Genomic DNA, 21,600 nt, shown 5'->3' with positions numbered 1-21,600 from the left:
AACCTAAACCTCCCCTGGCAGAGCTTCAGCTCTGCCAGGGGAGGTTTAGGTTGGATATTAGGAAAGGATTCTTTGCAGAGAGGGTGCTCAGGCATTGGAATGGGCTGCCCAGGGAAGGGGTGGATTCTCCATCCCTGGAGATATTTCAAAAGAGCCTGGATGTGGCACTCAGTGCCATGGGCTGGGAACCACGGGGGGAGTGGATCAAGGGTTGGACTTGATGAGCTCTGAGGTCCCTTCCAACCCAGCCAATTCTAGGATTCTGTGATTCTAGGATTCCCACCCCATCCTGCCCAGCACCCAGGTCCCAGATGGTCCCTGCCCCAGTGGAATCTCCTGCCCTGTTTGCAGCAAGTCCAGCATGGCAGAGCACAAACTGGAGGTGGTTAAAAATCCCCATGAAAACCACAGCGTGCAATCAGGAGACTTCTTCAAATTGTTTAAGGAAGGTTTTGTTCTCTTCCTTTTCTTGATGGGATGGTCTGGTGTGGGCACCCACCACAATATCCCCTTTGCTGGGCTCCCCTCCAGCCACTTCCTAATTCAGAGAGGCAGAAGGGGCTGGGAATTCAAGTGCATCAGGTCCTGGAAGGAGAAGCCAGATGGAACAGAGCAAAGCAAGCACTCCACAGACCTTTCCTTCTCAGGCCTGGGTAAGAAACTCAAACTAATGACTCATCATTTTGCAAAAATTTTGCCAAAATTGACCAAAATTTTACCAATCAAGTTAGGAATTTTGTTGGGTTTTTTTTTTTTCCTTTGTTGAATCATAAAACATCTGACCACTCAGATTGATCCTACTCACTCTGGTAGCAGCCAGCCTTTAAGATTCACCATCAGGAATGGGAAGATCCTTAGGGAATAAACCTCAGCACACATTCCTTCACACATTCTCAAGTTCAGACTGGACTAACTCTTTTAAAAAAACATTTTTCAAGAGGTGCCACTCCACTCCCAACCCACAGGGCTTCCTAAATGTTAAGAACCACCACTACAACTTAGCCAGCACAACAGCTTTATTTTGCAATTTGAATTATTATACACAATTGGGTAAAAGCCCACAGGAGGGACAGCAAGGAGCTTCACCACTTTGTGGCATTTCCTTAACTCACAGCCCAAGTGCAAGGTCTCCAGGTAACCCCCAAGGTGAGAGAACACCACTTGGCTGTTAACAAGTCATGTTAACACTTAAAATATCTAATTAGTTATTTTAAAAGGCCACATCTTCAATTAGAAATCATTTAATAAAGTTTTTGCTTCTTTTGGTATGACCAGTTGCCATTTATCTTACAGCTATCATGTTTTCCCAAGGCATGTAAAAAAGCAAACAACACTGTCTCTATATTATTCCATACACCTTAAAAATTAATGCCAGAAATCAATTGTTCCCAGGTATTCAAGTGGAGTTTTAGTTCCTTCAGATGTACTGTTGCTCCTCTTCAAAACAAAAAAACAAACAAAAAAAAGCCCAAACCAAACTTTTTCTACACAGCATCTTGAGGCACAGCTTCCCCCATTTTAAAGGAATTTTTACACAGGGTGTTTCATAGGTTACAACATTGTTGCTATTTGAAGTCTATGGCACATTGATTTCTTTGCAGATAAAAAAAAAAAAAATTCCTCCTCTGTGTTCCCCTGCTACAATATGGCACAAAGTTAGAAGTTGACACCAAGACTGAAAATTCTGATGCTTTTTTTTTTTTTTTTTTTTCTTTTTGCTGGCTCTTTTGGGGTGCACATAAATAAAAGGCACACTTTTCCTCTCTCCTCACAGATCATTTGTGTACTGTACAAGCCTAACTTCTCAGCACTGCTCCATGCCTGCTGGCTCAGTGCAAAGAAACAAACCAAAAAAAGGTTTTTAAAAGTCAGCATCCAGTGCCAGTAGCAGCTCAGTTTGCTTAACCAATGGCTTGAGTTCAGCATGCTACTTCCACTGTGGTGACCACTGGTGAGAGGCCAACAGTGTTCCTGCAAAAAAAAAAATTACAAAGCCTTAAAATAAAAAAAAAATTAAGTTATTTCTATTCACTTACACGTGTATTTCCCAAATGTGTTCACCATGTTCAGAAAGTGCACGTTTTGAAGTCTTGTTTCAGTATTACAAATGTCCTTGACCCATTTTTTAGAGCAGCTCCACGTGCAAGAGGATCGTGAGAGCACTGTCAGTGTTTCCATTACTGACCCTGTTTTGAAAAAGAGGGCAATGAAAATGGAAGAATTTGCTCTGTAGCTGGAATTTATTGTCATGTCTTCTGTGTGGTGCTTTTAAAAGTTTCTATTTAATCCTGCAGAGCAGTCAGAATCTGATAACCAGCAGCTCAGTGGTTTCCCTCCTCAGTGCTTATTTTCCCCAACAAGGATTTTCAAGAATGGGGGTGAGGTCACAGCAGGTGAAGAGCCCTCAGTAATTAAAGCTCCACAAACCATTACCAGGCTGTGAAACACTTCAGAAAAAAACCCCAATATGGTTTAGTTAATGATTTGTGGATCCTTACCAAGTTACTTGTGATTTACCAAGAGATAACAGGGATGAAATCATCATCTGTAAGAGCAGCTGAAATCTGAACATCAATGGTCTGACAAATGTAATTAAAGGAGAATATTCAGAGTTAAGAGTTAAGACTAGTGCTAAATTTAGCTCCTAAATTTAGATTTGAGAGCTGAGATACTCTCAACTTGATATGCCTAAAAAAACCCAATAAATCCAACTTCCAGAAGAGTCTGAAAAACAGCAGTTTCAAGTAATTCTGGAACAATCAGGTATTGTGGCTCGTTACCATAAATCTCTACTAGATGCTGAACTGACAAAATTGTGTCAAAACAAGTGTGAGTTGAACCACTACCTCTGGAGGTTCTTGCTTTGGTTATTTAAAAAAAAAAATAAATTCAGACTGTTCCAATAGCAGTGCAAGTTCATTATAAAGCCACATGCCTCTCTGTAGATGTTTTTATCCTGCCCACTGCCAGCAATGGACATTTTAGTTGCAAAATCCACCTCCTGCTGTAAAAGGTCTCAGTGAACTAAATGAAGAAAACAATCCTGGTAATCAGACTCAACTATTTCATTTAGTTCTTGTTCAGAATATTGAAAAGCCTTCTCCACCTACAGTCTTTTTTGTTTTTTGTTTTTTTTTTGAAATACAAGGCACAAATAGGGAGTGGACATTCCAGCAAAAAGTGATTGTCTGAAATGAACAGTCCACAGCAGTCTTCTAGTCCAGCACAATGACACATTTTTGCTGTCCTGTTCTATGCCACATCTTCCAGATAATCTGCAACATCACTTAGCTGGGAAATGGTAAGGTCTTGTGTGATGCCTTCAAGCTGGAAAAGAAATGAAAGGCAGGAATCAGAGAAATAGTAAATATTATTTCTTGCAGTGAGATCTTTGGGAGGTGCTCAGACAGATCTTGAAACTTAGGGAGAGGACATTCCTATGCTGGATACTAAACCAGTCCCAATCCCATTTTATATTCCTAACAAACAGGGAATTGTGCTATCAAATAGTTGTTGTGGGAGAGTTGTTCTCCTTTTTCATCAGGAAAGTAACTAACTTGGCAGAAATTCTGACACAAAAATACAGAAAGAAAAAAACCAACTTTAACATGGATCCTAAGAAGCAATGATCATGGCACCCTCCTTCACAGAGGTTAAAACAATTCAAGGCAAGAGGATAAGAATGTCAAGAACAATTTTAAAAGAATCTTACTTTATCACTGGCATTTGACCCTTCTGTTTCCACAGAAATTTCATCTATTTCTTCACCAATGCTGATGTCACTTTTTTCTGAGCGATGACTGGTACTGAAGAGAAGAAAACCATAAATACAGAAATAACACTTTCTTTTCAAACATCCAACGTTCAACCTCACTTTTTACCTGATATTTGATCTGGATTTCACTTCCAAGCAAGTTATTTATGAAGTTACTAAAAAACCCATAATAAGCAAAGACTTTGTCCCTAGATAAAGCCATGACAAATCTGATAAACTCTGCAGCTTACACCACCAACACCTTCACACCATAAGAGGAAGCTGTTGAATATTTTTTACTCATGACACTTTATTTGCAGTTGAATATTTAATCAAATGCCATATTCACTGTCTAATAGCATGAATTATATGCCATGTATATATATATATTTTTATACATATGCTAAGCCATTGCTAAGTGCAATGTTCAGGACAAAAAAATATCTTCCAGAATAAAGCAACAACTTCTCATCTGAAAGTCAGCACCAGGCTTTTAAGGAACTCATCACCCCCTGCAAAAAAAGGGTTTTTTTTTTTTAAATTTGTAACTATATGAAGGTATTAAAACATCAAAGTAAAATTTAAAGGAGTTCACAGATATTAACAGACTCTGGCAACAGTGATTGCTTGAAATACAATGAAAAAATCCAAACATGCCAAGTGGATGTGATTCTTATGCACTAAATACTGAGCTATGCAATATCATCCATCTCTTACCTGTTCAAGTCATCAGCATACTCATCATCATCTCCATTTCCTAAAAGATTTTAAAATGTATTAATCAAACAGGTTTTCTCTTCAGGAAATGCAAAAAAAGACTGTTCCTGTACCAAAAGACATGGTTTGATGGCCAGCAAAAGAGTGGGAGTAGGTTAAATTACTTGTGGAGGAGAAGCTGAGCCCATCTTTGTCCTCAAGAAATCTCATTCCTATTTACAGAAACCACTGAACACTGAAACACTGAACATTTTCAGGATGTTGAGTAAATTGCTGAAGACAAAACTCCAAGACTTGGCAGCTCTGTTTTGAGAGAGAGGCAACTTTCTTGCTTTTGAGAGAGGCAAAAGACTGAAAACAGCAACACTTGCCTGGGGTATTTTCTCCCACAAATACAAACCCCCTCTTTCCTTAGAAAGCTTGGCACAAAATTTATCATTTTATATTAGAAAATGTATGCGTGGAAGTAATTTTTTTTCCTGCATGTGTAAAATACAAATCCACATCCAAGACAGCAATTTTCTGTGTTCCTCTGGATCAGACAGAGCTCTCAGCTGCAGAAACTTTCACAGTGGTGTTACATAGAATGGGAGAAGTAAAAGTAGATTTTAGTTCAATGTGTGTATTTCTCAGATTCATCTAAGAAGCTGGGCCAGAACTTTCATTTTAAAATACCAGAGCTTGTTCATCTTTAGGAGTTACTTGCCTAATTCCAGTGATCCCAGTTTTGCATTCACCAACTGCAGGTTTTTGAAAACAGAGTTTCTATTTGAATCTGGAACAAAACAAAAGGCATTTGTATCAGAAGTTTAATTTGTAACTCATTAAGATCCCACTGAACCATAACCACCAACTATTTATAACAAGTTATTTTATAACAGCCTTTTTACTAGACTTTAAAATTATATAATATATCAAATTTTCAGGTCTGAACTTTGCTAACACTGAAAAACATGAGTAGCAGACAGTGACACTCCCCCAGTACTCAGGATCAGGCTTTACAGCATGAATGCAAATATCCCTGAAAAACCTGTGCAAATAACATAAAAATAAAAGGGAGCAAGTTAATTTCAGTTAAAATCTGAGCAGTAGAATTTTAAACTCCTGAAAACTGCTTTGCCTACATTCCTTTCTTTGGTGTATACAAGTATTTCATGGTCCAAAACAAAATATGACCCAATGGTGGCACCAGACAGCAGAACCAGTATGACCATGAAGCATGTTACAACCAGAAAGGGGAAGATGCAGGAAATGGAATCACATTTGCATCTAAATATGTAAATAAATCATTAGAGGAAACATCTCCAACATTCATTAAAACACAAAAACATGTGCAAACTCACTGTCAGGCTCCTTCAGCAGAGGTGCACCAGTCAGGGAGCTCAGCCCACTCTGAAGAGGTGGTGCACCAGAAAGGGATGACAGACCTCCTGCTTTATTGGCTTCAGTTTTCCTAAAAAAAAATAATAAAAAAAAGAAATTTTAAAGAAAAACCACCAAAACTCAAATGAGTACTTCACAGAGCTGTAAAACGTGCAGAGTAACTTTCTGCTCTATTATTAACTAGATTGTCAGAAAAAAAGAACAACATTTCCAGCAAAAAGAGCCAGGGGAAAGGTCCTTCTGCAGTCTTTAACCCAGTGAGCAGTGTACTGGCACAAGCAAGACATTCAATAAATCATTTCCTCACCTCTGCAAAGGCTTCTGCCTGCCTTCTTTCCCAGCCAGAGCTCCTGCACCTTCATCAGCACCACTGGTTTTATCAAGGGGCCTTTCATTATCCCCACGTGGAAAGGCAGCCAAAAGAAGAAAGATTCAGATATCAGTCAGTATTTCAGTCAGTAACTTGTTTGGGGTTTCTTACATCTCAAAGAGATTATGGCTGATGGAGCTTTTAAGCTTGAGAGCAGTCAGTTCACAGAATGCAAACCTCTCACAGTTATCTCTACAGACAGATCTCATCAGCATGTATGAAAGTTCACTTGGTTATTATCTCTCCCAGTCATGTACTTCAAGCCATCACCCTCCACCAGTGATGATTAAAAAACCCCCTCAAGAGGAGTCTGCAAGATCAGCATCTGCAGAAATAACAACACTTCACTGAAAGCAGAGAACTGCACACAAAAGATGCTGCAATGTGAGGAGGAAACCTTTAGTTATGAGAAAATTTCCCTTATCCTCACAGCTTCTGGGGCCCCATTCACCAGGTTTTTGTACTCCTTACAAAGGCACAGAGACATCTCAAGCACTACCTGTGCCATTCCCACTTGGTTCAGCACTGATCACCACTGCAAGCAGAGAAATGCACATTTCAGGAACAAAATGTCCCAGAAGAGGTATGAACAGCTACACACTGAGAAAAATCCAACATGAGCTTGCTCTCAAAGGTCTGACAGCATACTGAGGACAAAAGAAATCTGTATTAAGCAGAACACCCATCTTACCAGCCATAACTCCTCTCTGGTTTGGGTATAGGATCATCAAAAAAAGAATCTCCCTCTACATCATCTTCATCCACACTTGGATCACTTTTGTCTTTGGTATTTAAGTCTTTGTTTTCCAGTTGAGGATCTGGTTTTGTTTCATTAGGCAGAAAATTAATGCTTCTTTTGCTTCCTTCCCCTGATGAGATACTTGTATCACTTTGAGTGGTTTCAGCTGCCTTGAAAGAGAAAGAAAAAAGCCCTCACTGAAAGGAATTAGTAATTTCTCTTGAAGAAAACCCATATCAACTGGATTTGTGTCTCACAATAATGGAAGGGGTAACAAACACAGAAGATGTAACATACAACCACCACCACTTTTTTAAAAGTTAGCTGAAATTTATCAGTGCTTTTCAGGAATTTATACTTTCATCAGGAATCACCCATGATTAAAAAGTTTTTATCCTGTAGAAAGGAAGTATTCCTTATTGTTGCTAAAAAAAAAAAAGTTCCCTCCTCTGCATGGCTTTGCTATCTAGATCATTTCTGCTATAAAGTAGAATCTTATATTCTATAAGATGTCATCCATCAAATAAAGAAATCTAGATACAGCCTGACTCCCCCCTCCTAGCTCTGAATACACAGGTTTTGTTTGTTCTACAGGTCCTCTATTTGTATGATTTTGCAAACTCTATAAAAATTTTCTTAGTTACAGCCATAGTCTTCAAAAGAAATAATTTTAAATTTAAATAAATTCCAATGACTCCAGCTCCCATCTTAAGTGGTACCCTCTGCAACAAAATATGAGGTTTTAAAGTTGCAAGCATAGGAAGAGTTAATTATTCCCTCTCAATACTAAAACTAAAATTTCTGAAAACAAGATCCTAACTTTCAGTCTTTGAATCATGCTCAGGGCTCAGCTCTACACTCAAGCAACAGTTTGGAAACAAACCCAGCAGTTTTGTTTAATCCATGTAACAATCAGCATGTAGGCTCTGCTGTACCAAGGGTTTCTGTATCTTTTATGCAGAAGGCTGAAGCCAAATTTTCACTCTGCAGGTCATGGAAAATGAGAAGGGCCTCCCAGGGTCATCTTGTCTCAGTCACAGAACCACATTCAATCCCTGGCAGCAGCTCAGTTCTTCCAGGGCAAGAAAAACTGCCACCTGTCAGCAGCTGTAACAGCAGCATTTTAATTTCTTATCCTAGAGGAACAGAATTGTTGGTGCACAGGAAGAGCTTGTGGTGTGCTGACTGGAGTAAAAGAGAAATTAGATTAGAATTTTCTGTCCTGGGCCCTGGGGGAGGGAGCTGCTGCTACAGTTGGGCTTTGCTTGAATTCCTACATTGTAAATTTAAGTCAGAGAGTGGTTTCACCCTGGCAACCAAACAAATTTAATTCTTTGCTGCTACCAAGAGCTCTGGTTTGGTCTCTCCCAGCTGTGGTTGCCAAGTCCCAGCCAGAGCCAGTTCAGGTCAGAGGTGTGCTGAAAAAACACCAAGTTTCAACCAGAAATCTCAACTGCTCAGGTAACTCCCATCCTGCTCCAACAAGGACTTGTTAAAATTTTCTCTTTCTGGGTTATTTTTATTTCAAGCAGGTTGCATGGGCAGAACATGCTCCCATCCTACCTTTGCCAAAGAAAGAAAAAAGCAGGAAAAAATTAAAAATAAATGAACTTTAAGAACTGTAGTCCCATTATGATACCCACTATTCCCAGAGGAGTATGTACTCCTAACAGGAGCTGTTGATGTTTCCATGAGGAAATACTGATACAAAAACCAATTTTCTCCTGGGATTAATATATTTTAATGGAGGACTCAGCATGTATATTACGAAAAGCATTTCCAGAACATGTGTCTGCTTCCCACTGCAATAGATTATGCTTTGTCTTTTTATTTTCTTTCATGCTTATCATTCCCTCTCTCAAATGAATGAAATAGCAACAAAATCCACACATTGTTACATTCCTCAGCTTTCACCAGCAAGCTGGAAAGCTTCTCAGTTCTTCCCAGTCACCTCGACAAAAGCAATTTAAAACTTTTAAAAATATTTATGTAATCTGATCACACAAGCAAACTTTAGCACTGGATTCAGGGTTGTTTTGCTTCCAGTTGTACCCTAACAGCTCTCAATCTCAAGCAGCACTCAGCTCCAGCCTGACTGTGTCTCACCCCCTGTCTACAGGACTTTGCAGATCATTTAAGCAAATGCCACAACACTTGGAATTTTCTCTTCCACTTATCTCATGCATGTTCCATAGGATTTTCATCCTCCTTACCTTATTTGGTAGAGGGTGTGTATTTGATCTCCCATCAGATGATTTGGAGGTGGGGCAGAGGCTGTCACTCAGAACTGGGGCCTCCTGAGAAGTTTCACATCAACAATTATTAAAAATATATTATTATTTTTAAATAGATTATTAAATTATTAAAAATTATTTACAGTATATTACGATTAAAATATATATTATTATATATATTGCATTATAACAACATACATTATAATATATATATTATTATTAAAAATCTATTGGACTTTGTCATAATATCAAACTAGAAACAAGGGTCCCTTCCTCACTCAGACATGATGCAAACTGGGGCACTGGGATGCTATGGTGGGAAGTTTCCAACACCTACTCCTGAATTTCAGCTTTTGCTGCAGTACTGAACACATCTTTTGAGCTACAATTACAACAGAGACCAATCAAAAGGGACTGGGTGGATTTAATTAACTAACAACTAATTATATATTTCATTGAAACATCCATGTCACTGCCTTCAGGTAGTACTTTGATACATTTAGTTTTGAATACCCCTGTTTTCAGAACAGCTTGAAAGCTTTTCACAAAACAAATTGTAGGCTTGTCAAGTCCTGGTAAAATCAGAAATACGTCCAAGAAAATGGGTGCAGCTGAAACTGTTACCAAACCACACCAGAAATTAGGAAGTAATTGACACAGTCTTTTGTGTCACTTGTCAGGGTTCACTCCAGGTTACTGTGTTGTAGCAGAATATTAGCAAAAAGTGCCAGGGTGGCATTAAAAGTAACACAATGCCATAACCTTCACCTTTCAGCACTGTTTTCTAATAATTATGCTGAAGGCATTTCCTATTATCCTGTTTCAAGTCTTTATTTCAGTTAGCACAATACAGCACCAGCAGCCAAGTGGCTTCCATGTCAACACTGAAATGAAAACCAGCTCAGAACTGTGAAGAAAGAAAGAAATTACATGGTTAATGCTACTTACTTCTCCACTGCCTGAAGCCTTTTTCTGCTGACATTTTCTAACAACCTCCAACAAGAGGGGACCACTCACAGTCCCTTCTGGCTCTGCAATTCCCAAATCTCGGGCTAAGTTTTCTCTACCATCAAGGCCATTGAGCTAGGGGGGAAAAAAAAACAAGAAATTAAAAAAAAAAAAATAATAATATAACAAAAATAACTGTCAAAAAACACAATGCATATCTTTTAATATCACTTTTATTTGATATAATTTTATTATGATAGATTACATATATATGTATATTTGATATTATTTAAAACAGCAATATTTTGACCCATCAGTGATTATTTAAGACTTTGCTGCCTGTGGACTAAAGTAATGTTGAACCATTTCCTTCTGAACTTGTCACAAACCAACCAAAGCTGTTCCAAACATGCAGGTGCTCAGCAGCAGCAGCATGCTTCAGGATTTAAGGGTTTATATGATCAAGTTACTCCAGCCTTTCACATTTAAAAGCTGGACACTGAGCCAGGAGTTCTGCCAAATTCATAGATGGTGAGCAGTCACCACCCCTGTGAATATAAAATCAAACCAGCATGGGTCAAGGCTTTCAGTTTCTGTTTCACCTTAGGAAACCAAAGGTTTGGACAGAAACAGGGATGAAAGTAGTTCAAGATCAGCCAAAAAAAAAAAAAAACAACCCCAAATCAAACAACAAAATAAAAAAAACAGGAAAAAATCAAAGACAAACACACTTTTTGACAAATACACCACAGAATGGGCAGTACTGGAAAAGGGCACCAGTTCCTTATGAGCTTTTCTGCTTATTTATTGACAATGTCTGTCAAAACACTGGGCAAAAAAATTCTGGAGCAAGCCACCACTAGCCAAGCACACTGAAACATGAAGGAGAAAGAGATAATACAAGAGAGAGGGACTAGTAGAGGAAGAGCAAATACCTCAGCACTATACACAGTCAGTTGGCCAATTTACTACACTTTTTTTGCTTAATTTTAACTTTCACACATGCCCAGCAGCAGGTGGAATAGATACTTTTACTAGAAAAAGAAAGGGGGCATTTCAAAAAGCATGAGATGCCTTTAAAATATAAATGAAGCACTGGTCCCACTTGGTGGCACAAAGATGGATTTTTGTACAGATGTGTCCTGGTGCAATAAATGCAGCTCAGGATATTTGGCAAAGGACAAGGCTATGTGGGATTTTCTTTGATTAAGCCTCTAAAAAGAAACATGAACTTCTGAGAAACACAGGTCAATCAATTAACTCAAAGTTGGAGCTATAATTAATTATTTAAACTGACACTAAGAATAAAAATGAGTGTTTGAGACACGCAGAGAAATTCTTTAATTAAATGGAATGGTTTCAAACCCAAATTTATTATCAAAAGTTTTATATCATAAAAAGAGACAAAGGAACAAACATGATGAAAAACCTAACTCCATATCAAAAGCCTCAAAGCAACCAGTTGGGCTGTGGATTAATTGCAGGTCATTTCCAACTGGACTGTTCTGCTCAAATCACTTCTTGTCATGGGCACCTGCATGAAGTCCTTTGTGTCACTGAAATGTCTCTCAGAAATTACATGAGTGAAATTATTTCAATTTTCCTGTAACAACAGTGACTTAGTATCATGGCACAGTAAAATTATTGGCAAAAAAAGTTTTGGGAATAGTCTGTTGTATCTAGTGTTAAATAATGTAACAAAAATTATTAATTTGATAATTCAAAATTAATATCTTCCAAGTATTGATGCTTGATAAAGGGAGAACTCAGTTCTATTAGCACACTGTCCTGGAAGAGATGTCTTTATGCAATAAGTACTTTTTACAGACTAAATGTAAAAAATTATTTGGAAAAAATACAGACAAGAGGCTTAAACAAACCTATAGCTTTTGTCCTCACTGCCATGCACTACCAGCATACAAACAAACTCAGTATTTCTTACTGTGCTGGATTCAGGCTGGAAAACTGCCAAGGTAAAATCCAGATTGAAAAAACGTAGGAATTCTGCAACAAGCCCTGCTACCAAGCGACCTGCAAGGGACAGGAGAGGAAAAACACCTCAGCAGCTCAGTACTGACATCTCTGTTCAGTCACCACTCACACACTTCAGATAACAAGATAACACCACCTGGCTAATTTGCATAACAATTCCCTAATTCCTAACTTAGACTTATTTTTTAAACCACTCAACTGCTTTAAATACACAATTTTAGCACTTCTCCCATGGGTGCACTCACTGCTGTAGCTGGGCAGTGAATTTTCACTGGTTGCTGTTTATTGTCTAGAGAGGTTCTGAGTTAGCAGAATCATAAATTATCAAACATTAATTTAAATGCAGTCACCCGAGTTAAAAATACAACTTCAGCAATATTAACTTGAAAAATTATAGATTGAACTCTATTCTGAATTAACAGTAATTACAACATTTGACAGGGACAAAAGCATCCTTGATGTCAGAAAACCAAATTGTTCATGAGTCAAACATGTTCCCTACTTTTCTCATTTTGACAAGCACACTGAACAAAGAACTTACCATCTTTTGTACCTAAAAAACTTTTCAAGCTTTCATTTACCAGAGGGGTTTTGTTCTGCCAAAAAGAAACACCAAACAGTAATTAACATCATCCTCAGACCAGCAAGAAACAGCAAACCACAGCATGTTGGGATTTTGATGTATTTTCTTCCACAGTGCTGCCTGCCACATAGAACTCAATTCCACAAAACCCACTTTTGCTTTAATTCCACCATCTGCACATAAAAGCCACAGAGCCACACATGCACTGAAGGAAATTAAAACTCTCTCAGTATTTCTATCATAAAAGCTTCAGCTTTCCACCTCTCTCTTTAGAAACAGAGCACCTGGACACACAGCACTCCCTCCCCTCTAGTTCTAAAAAACAGAGACAGGGAATGAGGCAAAGCCAGCCCAGAAGGGGACACAAAACAGGTGTCTGCACACCGTGGCAGTATTGGTACTCATGAGAGCACCACATAATTTAATTATTTTGTCAAGGTGTCAGTACATAATCCATCTGTTCCTTCAATATCACCAAAGCATCTGCAGTTTGCCTACAGCAGCCAAAAAGCAACACCAAAAAGATTACCACACTTGTAACTTAACTGCTTTTATTGCTTTCACAATGTCCAAAAACCCCAAGACTGCAATATTTTACAGCTCCAAAGATCTGATTCCAATTCGACAAAACCTTGACCAGGCAACTAGGTTTTGTTCTAAAGAAGTGTTTGATGGAAAAGATATTTAGTTATTCTGGTCAATTGGACAGAAGCAATATAAAACCAGGAGAGAGAAGTATTTAAAGCTACAGTTTCCAAAGGTTTTGTAGGAATTCCTGTTTCTAAACATCAGGACACACCCTGGCAGGCCTGTGCAGAAGAGCATCTTGCTCTGATGCAGCAATCCATAATTTTCTCCAACATTTCTCCAACATAATTTTTCCAACATTTCACAAACAGAAAGCATTAGAGCTATTCACCTAATTCTACACGAAGTAGCACCAGGATGATTATTTTTCAATAATTTTTTTTTAAGGTTCACTTACCTCCACTTTCTCTTGTTCTTCTAATGCCAAGAAAACAGCTGCTCGTAACTCTGCCTGCCAAAAAAAAAATAAATAAACAAACAAACCTCAGAGATTACAGAAGTGTGACTTGAGAAAAAAGTGACTATGAATGTCACCCCATAACCTCCCCAGCACTCCCCATCTGTGAGGTCTGCAAGGTTCTCATCACTGAGCAGGACCAGTAAACCAGTTTTTCTTAACTATTTATTCATCCACTTCAGAGGGAATCTTTCCAACTTGGCAGCCTTAACTGGCTCCCAAAGTTGCACCTGCTGGCAGTGTAACTGAAAAGAAAGAGGGAAAAGAAATAGGAAGGGTCCATACCACACTGGAGTAGTAAACCCTAAAAGTCTAAATAATACTAAATAATCATGTGTTTACTATGCACAAACCAAGTATTTCTCATTCCCATGTTCCTCAGGGTAGGATACAGCCACACAATTAATACTGACATTAAAATACTGAATTTGAATTTCAGTTAGTATCTGAAATAATTATAAATTGTTTTATTTTACATACTTTATAAAAATAAGATATAGATGCAATGGTAAAAAAAACCAAACCAAAACAAACCATGATTCCCCTCAATTCCAAGAAATAAGTTCTCTGCATAATATAAACTGCTTTAAAAAAAAAAAAAAGAAACAAAACCTCCAACACCAGAACAGCTCAGAGTACAGTGTGCAGCACACTCACGACAGCAAAGAATTTAAAGAGAAAAGCATTGGTCACTATAGTACCTCAAATAAAGATGTAAAAAGCCAAACAAATAGGACAATTTTAACTGACCTATGTAGATGCAGTTACAGCCTCTTTAAAAATTAGCATTTTTATTCCCCCTAGCAGCACATTATTTGCCAGCTGTATATGTTTTAAAACAAATAAGCAAGGACAGGATCAGCTGGTCAGAAGCATTCCTACTCCCATGATATTGGTGATGCTGACCTCCCTCCTGTGTGTGCTGACTTTCACAGAAAATGCACAATTCAGGTGGCATAAACTTTGTTTTCCAGAATGAGAGAGGTTGAAATACACAAACCAAACCCAAGTAAGATAACAAAAAACCTACAGTAAGAAGCAGAATGGCTCTTCTTGCTCAGCTGCCAGCTTCTCTAGGAGAAAGATCACATTCCCTGCAGGCCAGAAGAACTGATCTCTGTTTGCACTGCATCCAGCACAGGGATTATTTTCACTGAAGTACAAATATCCACCCTGGTATTACAGATGCAGCTTAGGATGCAGTCTTAGCCATCAGAGTTATTTCAGTTATTAACAAGTTATGTAGACACACACACTGCAGCTTAAAGGCAGGGAATGCTCAGCTGCAAGTGGCAAAATGGTTTACATATCTCTGTGTTTTAAATAAATAAATCCCCCAGGGTTCAAATGTTAAGGTAAATAGAAACAGTGAACAGATTTTTAAAATGCTATACAGGTAACATTTTCTTCAGTAAAAGGAATTAACACCAATGTGTAAAAAAATCTCAAATTAACAACTAATAAGCTGCAGCACCTTGTGAAATCATGTTGTACAAGAGAACAAAGCCATCACCACCATAAGTTTATCTCTAAAAATTACTCAGCTGTTACATTACAAGCTGTGTTACCTTGCAGCTTTCTACTTCTATGCACTGAAATAATTCCACTTGAGTTCTGATCCTTCCACAGCTGTCATTACCTGTAGTGCTTCACACCAACTGAGACACACATTGAATTTTCTTTAATGTATCTACAATAAATCCCAACTGCAATGTTATAGTTAGCTTTCTAGCCCCATCCATCTTAAAAAAAAGTCAGTACTCATTCTGAAGCATAAAATAAACAACTGCTTTTATAATATGTAGATGTTCATTCACCTCTACCAATACTGACAAACAACTGAGAAAGAAACATGAATTAAATAAATTAAGCACAGTTGTGATCAGTAAAGGATGATGGCAATTGATATTTTTTAATTCATGGTGTCATCTAATTTCAACTAAAAGCTGAGGATTTAAGAACTTGCTCAACCTCAATTCTTCTGGAAGACAAAGGGCTTTTTGTCAGTTACTAGCAGAACAAATTCCCTAAGTCATTAATGCTATTAATTAACAGACAGCCATCAAAGTTTTGTGCCAGTTAAGGTTTACAGCTAAGAAAAAAACACCACGAAGCCCTCAAATGAACAGTCTTAATCATAAGCAAACCAATTATTAAATAGTAACTCCTGGTATTAAGCAAATCTAACCCAGTAAGTAGGATGTATTTTTTATTTTTAGAAGTTTGCTAGTGTGCCTTAAGGACACCTTCCTCTTACACCATACTGCATACTGCACATTTTTAGCATTACACAATAGTGAAAAGTACAATAAATATTTTTACACACACCTCAACAAACTGGCAACCATAGTACAAAAATCTGCATACCAAACAGAGGCAGGAATTAAAAAACTCCAACTCAGATGCTCAACATGCTCTTGTGGGGGGGGTTTGAATCATTTTATTATCTCCATACTTCGATTGTTAACAGGTGAGTAAAAAGGCCTATTTGACACAAGTAGAAAAAGGTCTCCCTACTCAAAATACAGTTAAATCTAGCTATTATCTCCATTTATTTATGGGATTTAAATAAGGATTAGCCATTTGAAATGCAAGAGCAATACTATTTAAATAAAACTATTTGTCTTTAGCTTTGAAGAAAGTCCAGCAGGTCATATGCTTCCCTATCTGTATGGCTCTACACTATATCCAAAAGTTATTTACTAGAAGCTTCTAACTTGGACAAGAATCCATGGAACAAATTTTCATATCCCTCCTGACACAACCTCAGGCTACACCACAGACTGTAAGCAGCAGCCTACACTTCACTACAACACTCAATCATGCTTTTTTAACCTTACCTTGTTCTTCCAATATCTGAAGGAGCTGGGGTAGGGGCATGGGTGTGGGGTGAGAGGACACAGGGAAATGGTTTCAAACTTGAAGAGGGGAGATTTAGGTTGGACACTAGGGAGAAATTATTTCCTATGAGGGTGGGGAGATGCTGGAATAGGTTGCCCAAGGAAGCTGTGGCTGCTCCATCCCTGGAAGGATGGGGCTTGGAGCACCCTGGGCTGTAAGAGGTGTCCCTGCCCATGGAGTTGGGACTGGAGGAGCTTTAAGGTCCCTTCCAACCCCAAATATTCTTTGAATCTATGATTACTTCTTCCCTGTGGGCAAGCAGCATCCCCCAGAGTTTCCAGGCTTTCCAAGCCACAGCTGAAGCAACCCACTCTAAAGAAGAACGATGTTCAAGCATGAACCCTACTTGACTTTTTAATTATTTTTTTTTCCCAAATGGGGATTTCCCGCATCGAAGGGAGAGAAATCCCATCCAACCTTCTCCCACCCCCCTCTCTCCAGATGGACGTTCCCAGCCGGTTTGGCAGCAGCAGGAGAGCTCAATGCCGACCACACGGCACCGACCAGGGCTGAAACTGCGGAGCCGAGCTCAGGGCTGCTCCCGGGCTGCTCCCGGGCTGCTCCCGGGCTGCTCCCGGGCTGCTCCCGGGCTGCTCCCGGGCTGCTCCCGGGCTGCTCCCGGGCTGCTCCCGGGCTCCCTGAGGCGGCCGCCGGGCCCATCCCGCAGCTCCTCCCGCAGCTCCCAGGCCTGGGCACCCCTGCCAGCCCACCCCAGCCCCAGCACTCCCGGACACGGCTCCCGAGCCAGCCCCAAGCCCGGCAGAGCAGCGCGGGTAAAGCAGAGGCCCCCGCCATGCCGTGAGGTGAAGCAGGGCCCCGAGCTGAAGGGGACGGAGCCGGCGAAACCCCGGCGCCTTCCCACCCGTTTCCCGCCCGGTGGCGGCAGCCAACGCTGCTTTCTAAGCGCCGTGAGGAGCAGAGGCTCTCCTTCACCTCACCTTGATCTTATTGAGCACCCCGCTGCTCTCCAGCGTCTGCACCAGCAGATCCCGCAGCTCCGTGTCCTCCTCCGCGGCCGCGGCCGCCATCTTGTTTCTCCCTGACAACCGAACAAACCGCGCTACCGGCGGCACCCCGCCCGCAGATTCGTCACGGCGGCCGCTGAACGAGGCACCGACCCGCAGGCGGACCCGAATTAAAAAAACCGCGGCGGGGCGGCGGCTCCGCTCAGCACCAGCCCCAAAGGGAACGTACCGAGGCGGCAAGCCGGTGCCTCCGTGGCCGCGCCGTGCTGGGAAAGTGCGGAGGCGAATCGGCAGCGCGGCCGCCGGCGCGGAGGGCGGGAAGTTTAAAGCTCTGAGCTGCGCCTCAGCCCCTGCCCCGCTCCTGCGGCTGAAACGGGGCCAGGGAGAGAACTCCAATTTTCCCCAGCTGAGTTTGGAGCCAGCAGTGTGTCCAGGTGGCCAAGAAGGCCAATGGCATCCTGGGCTGGCTCAGGAACAGCGTGGCCAGCAGGTCTAGGGAAGGGATTCTGCCCCTGTGCTCAGCCCTGGGGAGGCCACAGCTTGAGTCCTGTGTCCAGTTCTGGGCCCCTCAGCTCAGGAAGGAGATTGAGGTGCTGGAGCAGGTCCAGAGAAGAGCAAGGAGGCTGGGAAGGGATCCAGCACAAGTCCTGTGAGGAAGGGCTGAGGGAGCTGGGGGTGTTGAGGCTGGAGAAGAGGAGGCTCAGGGGAGACCTCATCACTCTCTCCAACTCCCTGAAAGGAGGTTGGAGCCAGGGGGGGGTTGGGCTCTTTTCCCAGGCAGATATCAGTAGGACAAGAGATGGGCTTAAGCTCTGCCAGGGGAGGGTTAGGTTGGATATTAGGAAGAATTTCTTTCCAGAGAGGGTGCTCAGCCATTGGAATGGGCTGCCCAGGGAAGGGGTGGATTCTCCATCCCTGGAGGTTTTTAAGAAGAGCCTGAATGTGGCACTCAGTGCCATGGGCTGGGAACCACGGGAGGAGTGGATCAAGAGTTGGACTTGATCTCAGAGGTCCTTTCCAACCCAAATGATTCTGGGATTCTATGATTCTGTGATTTTATGAGTTGGCTCCAGCAGCCCCAGGTCTCAGAGAGGGTTGGTGGGGGAAGAGTCTTCCTGAGGGTGGTGGTGGCCCATGGGAGAGGTCTGCAGCTCCTCACACACCCACTCCCCCGAGGGCAGGATGATTAAAAGGCCTCCCAGAGGGTTTGCTTTCTAACTAATCATGTTTATTAGGTTAAAACCGTAATTAATCAGGTTTATTAGGTTAAAACCGTAGGGTGATGTCGTAGCTTTGGGAAGCCCAAGGTTATTGTGTCTGGGGAAAAAAAAAAATTAAAAATCATAATGTTTTCCAAGTTGTAATGCTTAATTTAGAATCACAGAATTCTCAGGGTTGGAAGGGACCTTAAAGATCACCCAGTATTATGGTTATAATTTTTATTTGCCCACTACATCTTCAGACTTGGTGGAAAGATAAAACCTACTTGGCAAAATACTTGCAAAGCAAAGGAAAAAAAGAAATCAGTAGACTCTGAAGATACTTCATAATTTATAAAATTAGCTTCAGCATTTCAGTAAGACTGGTTTCCTGCTCTCAAATACATATAGAGTATTTCAATCCTTTTTGAGCTCTGCAACACACCAGAACGTTAATTAGCTGAATATTCATCACCTAGAGGGCAGCAAAGTGTTCTAACAGTCCCATTTCCTACCCAGCACACAATGTTCTGTCTCTCGTGTGCAGTAAATGTTCTCATTTTGAACATATGTAATTCCCAAGTCCACCTTTATGGAAATCAGAGAAACTCAGTGAAAAAAAATAAATCAAAATTATGTTTGCTCCTTGTTCAGTAATGTAAATGTGATTAACATGTCAACATTGAAAGAAAAAAATGTGATTTTCACAGTATAGTTTTTGAAAGATTCTGTAAAATTAACCCTGCTTTATTAAAAAAAAAAAATGCAGTGGTGGCATTGCTACATGCTCTTAGCATGAATTAAATTAAGTTTAAGCTTTCAAAATCATGCATGAACCAAGTCTATTGACTTAAAATTTGGGCAGGGGAATATGCATACATCTCAAAATTTGTGCATCTGCTCAGAGTATTGTAAATGTCACATTAATGTCTTATTAATGCACATTCATTAATTAAGAACAAAGTCTACCTAGATTTGTCTGTCCTAGTTGTACAGTGGAAATAACCAAAGCAATCTAATAGATTGCATTAGGGAGACAAAAAATTCAAGTCTCTGTCTTGACCCCTAAGTTCCAATCTGAATGCAAACTGCTGGAAGCTGGAAAAATTCATTCTTCTGAAGCCTTTCATACAAAATCTTTAAAGAAGATGAACCATGCCAACCTCATTCTGAGTTGTGCTTTTTTCCAGGCAAAACATTTCAGCATCTAAACCTCTACAAATCCAAGGCACAACTACATTTCTTCTGAATCCCTGGAGGAAGGAACATTTAATTTTCATATGTGCTGACATTCCTTCCCACTGAAGTCCGTGGAGGCTGCACTCAAAAAATATGGCTCAAAATGACCAAAAGCCCTGACTCTTTATTATAACCAAGTGTCAGAACCCAGGAGAAATATTAAATTCCAGACAGTAATTATTAAATGAAGTTTTGGCACCACTTTCCATCCTATAAACCTGGATATTTACATGTGCTTTCCAATAATTTCTGAGCTGCATTATGGCCTACCTGCCAGCTAGGGATGAAAGAGGAATGTATTTTTGTTTCACTGATGATTAGTTGAGAAAGCAGCTTTATCATGGTTGGCTTTATTCATCAAACAGGCTGCAACAGCAGCTGTTCACATTACTGAAGCAATGAACTTCTTGCAAGCAGAACATTTTCAAATCTTAGGATAAAAAGGAGGAAAACACTGAAAGCAGAACTTGTTGGGTTTTTTTTTTCTCTTTTATAGGTGGCAGCACCTGCATTTGACACAATGTTTGATTTAAAACTATTGATTTTTAGAAATTTTCTTGTTCCTGGTACACAGACAAATATGAAATGGAAAGTTTTAATTAAGGAGATAGATACCCAGTGTCACCCTCCATTGTTTACCTGTCTCATATTCCTCAAAAATAACTCCTCCACTAATATGCACTATTTTGTAATGATACCACGGCATTAAAATATGGGTTCCTTGTCCTGATATCTTAATATCTTAACCAGGTTAATATCTCAACCTGCTTTTAGGGGAGGTTTGGATCTCTCTTGAAAACCACTCTACCAGGAAACCTCTCTGGGCTTATTTTTCACAAGGTGCTAAGAATTAATTGAGTGTAAATCCTTATTACACCTCAGTTCAGGAAGGAGACTGAGGTGCTGGAGCAGGTCCAGAGAAGAGCAAGGAGGCTGGGAAGGGATCCAGCACAAGTCCTGTGAGGAAGGGCTGAGGGAGCTGGGGGTGTTGAGGCTGGAGAAGAGGAGGCTCAGGGGAGACCTCATCACTCTCTCCAACTCCCTGAAAGGAGGTTGGAGCCAGGGGGGGTCAGGCAGATATCAGTAGGATAAGAGGGCACAGACTAAAGAATTTTTTCCTAATATCCAACCTAAACCCCCCCTGGCAGAGCTTCAGCTTCAGCCAGGGGAGGTTTAGGTTGGATATTAGGAAAGGATTCTTTGCAGAGAGGGTGCTCAGCCATTGGAATGGGCTGCCCAGGGAAGGGGTGGATTCTCCATCCCTGGAGATATTTCAAAAGAGCCTGGATGTGGCACTCAGTGCCATGGGCTGGGAACCACGGGGGGAGTGGAGCAAGGGTTGGACTTGATGAGCTCTGAGGTCCCTTCCAACCCAGCCAATTCTAGGATTCTGTGATTCTAGGATTCTCAAAACACTGGAGCACAAGACCTTGCAAGCCCTGTCACAGTACGTGCTCTTCATCCCATGCAAAGATGAAACCCAAGGTTGGGAGGAGAACTTGGTGTCCATGTACTGACTCTTCATGGAGAG

At 40.6% G+C, this 21,600-nt stretch overlaps 1 protein-coding gene across 1 annotated transcript; it reads right to left on the bottom strand.

Moving 5' to 3' along the window:
- Positions 1 to 998: 998 nt before the first annotated feature.
- Positions 999 to 17,742, bottom strand: CEP43 (centrosomal protein 43). Its single transcript, XM_071738830.1, has 12 exons — positions 17,605 to 17,742; positions 13,706 to 13,759; positions 12,679 to 12,733; positions 12,088 to 12,176; positions 10,146 to 10,280; positions 9,177 to 9,260; positions 6,916 to 7,133; positions 5,815 to 5,924; positions 5,178 to 5,246; positions 4,472 to 4,511; positions 3,713 to 3,806; positions 999 to 3,327 (listed from the first exon to the last, which is right to left on the bottom strand). Exons 1-12 carry the CDS (start codon positions 17,692 to 17,694, stop codon positions 3,253 to 3,255), a joined length of 1,113 nt encoding a protein of 370 aa, XP_071594931.1. The 5' UTR covers positions 17,695 to 17,742; the 3' UTR covers positions 999 to 3,252.
- Between the last annotated feature and the right edge of the window lie 3,858 nt (positions 17,743 to 21,600).

Source organism: Heliangelus exortis, chromosome 3 (genome assembly GCF_036169615.1).
Source record: "Heliangelus exortis chromosome 3, bHelExo1.hap1, whole genome shotgun sequence".
In the NCBI taxonomy this organism is placed as follows: domain Eukaryota; kingdom Metazoa; phylum Chordata; class Aves; order Apodiformes; family Trochilidae; genus Heliangelus; species Heliangelus exortis.
The sequence above is the reverse complement of the archived record's forward strand: the minus strand, read 5'-3'. Positions and strand labels throughout refer to the sequence as shown.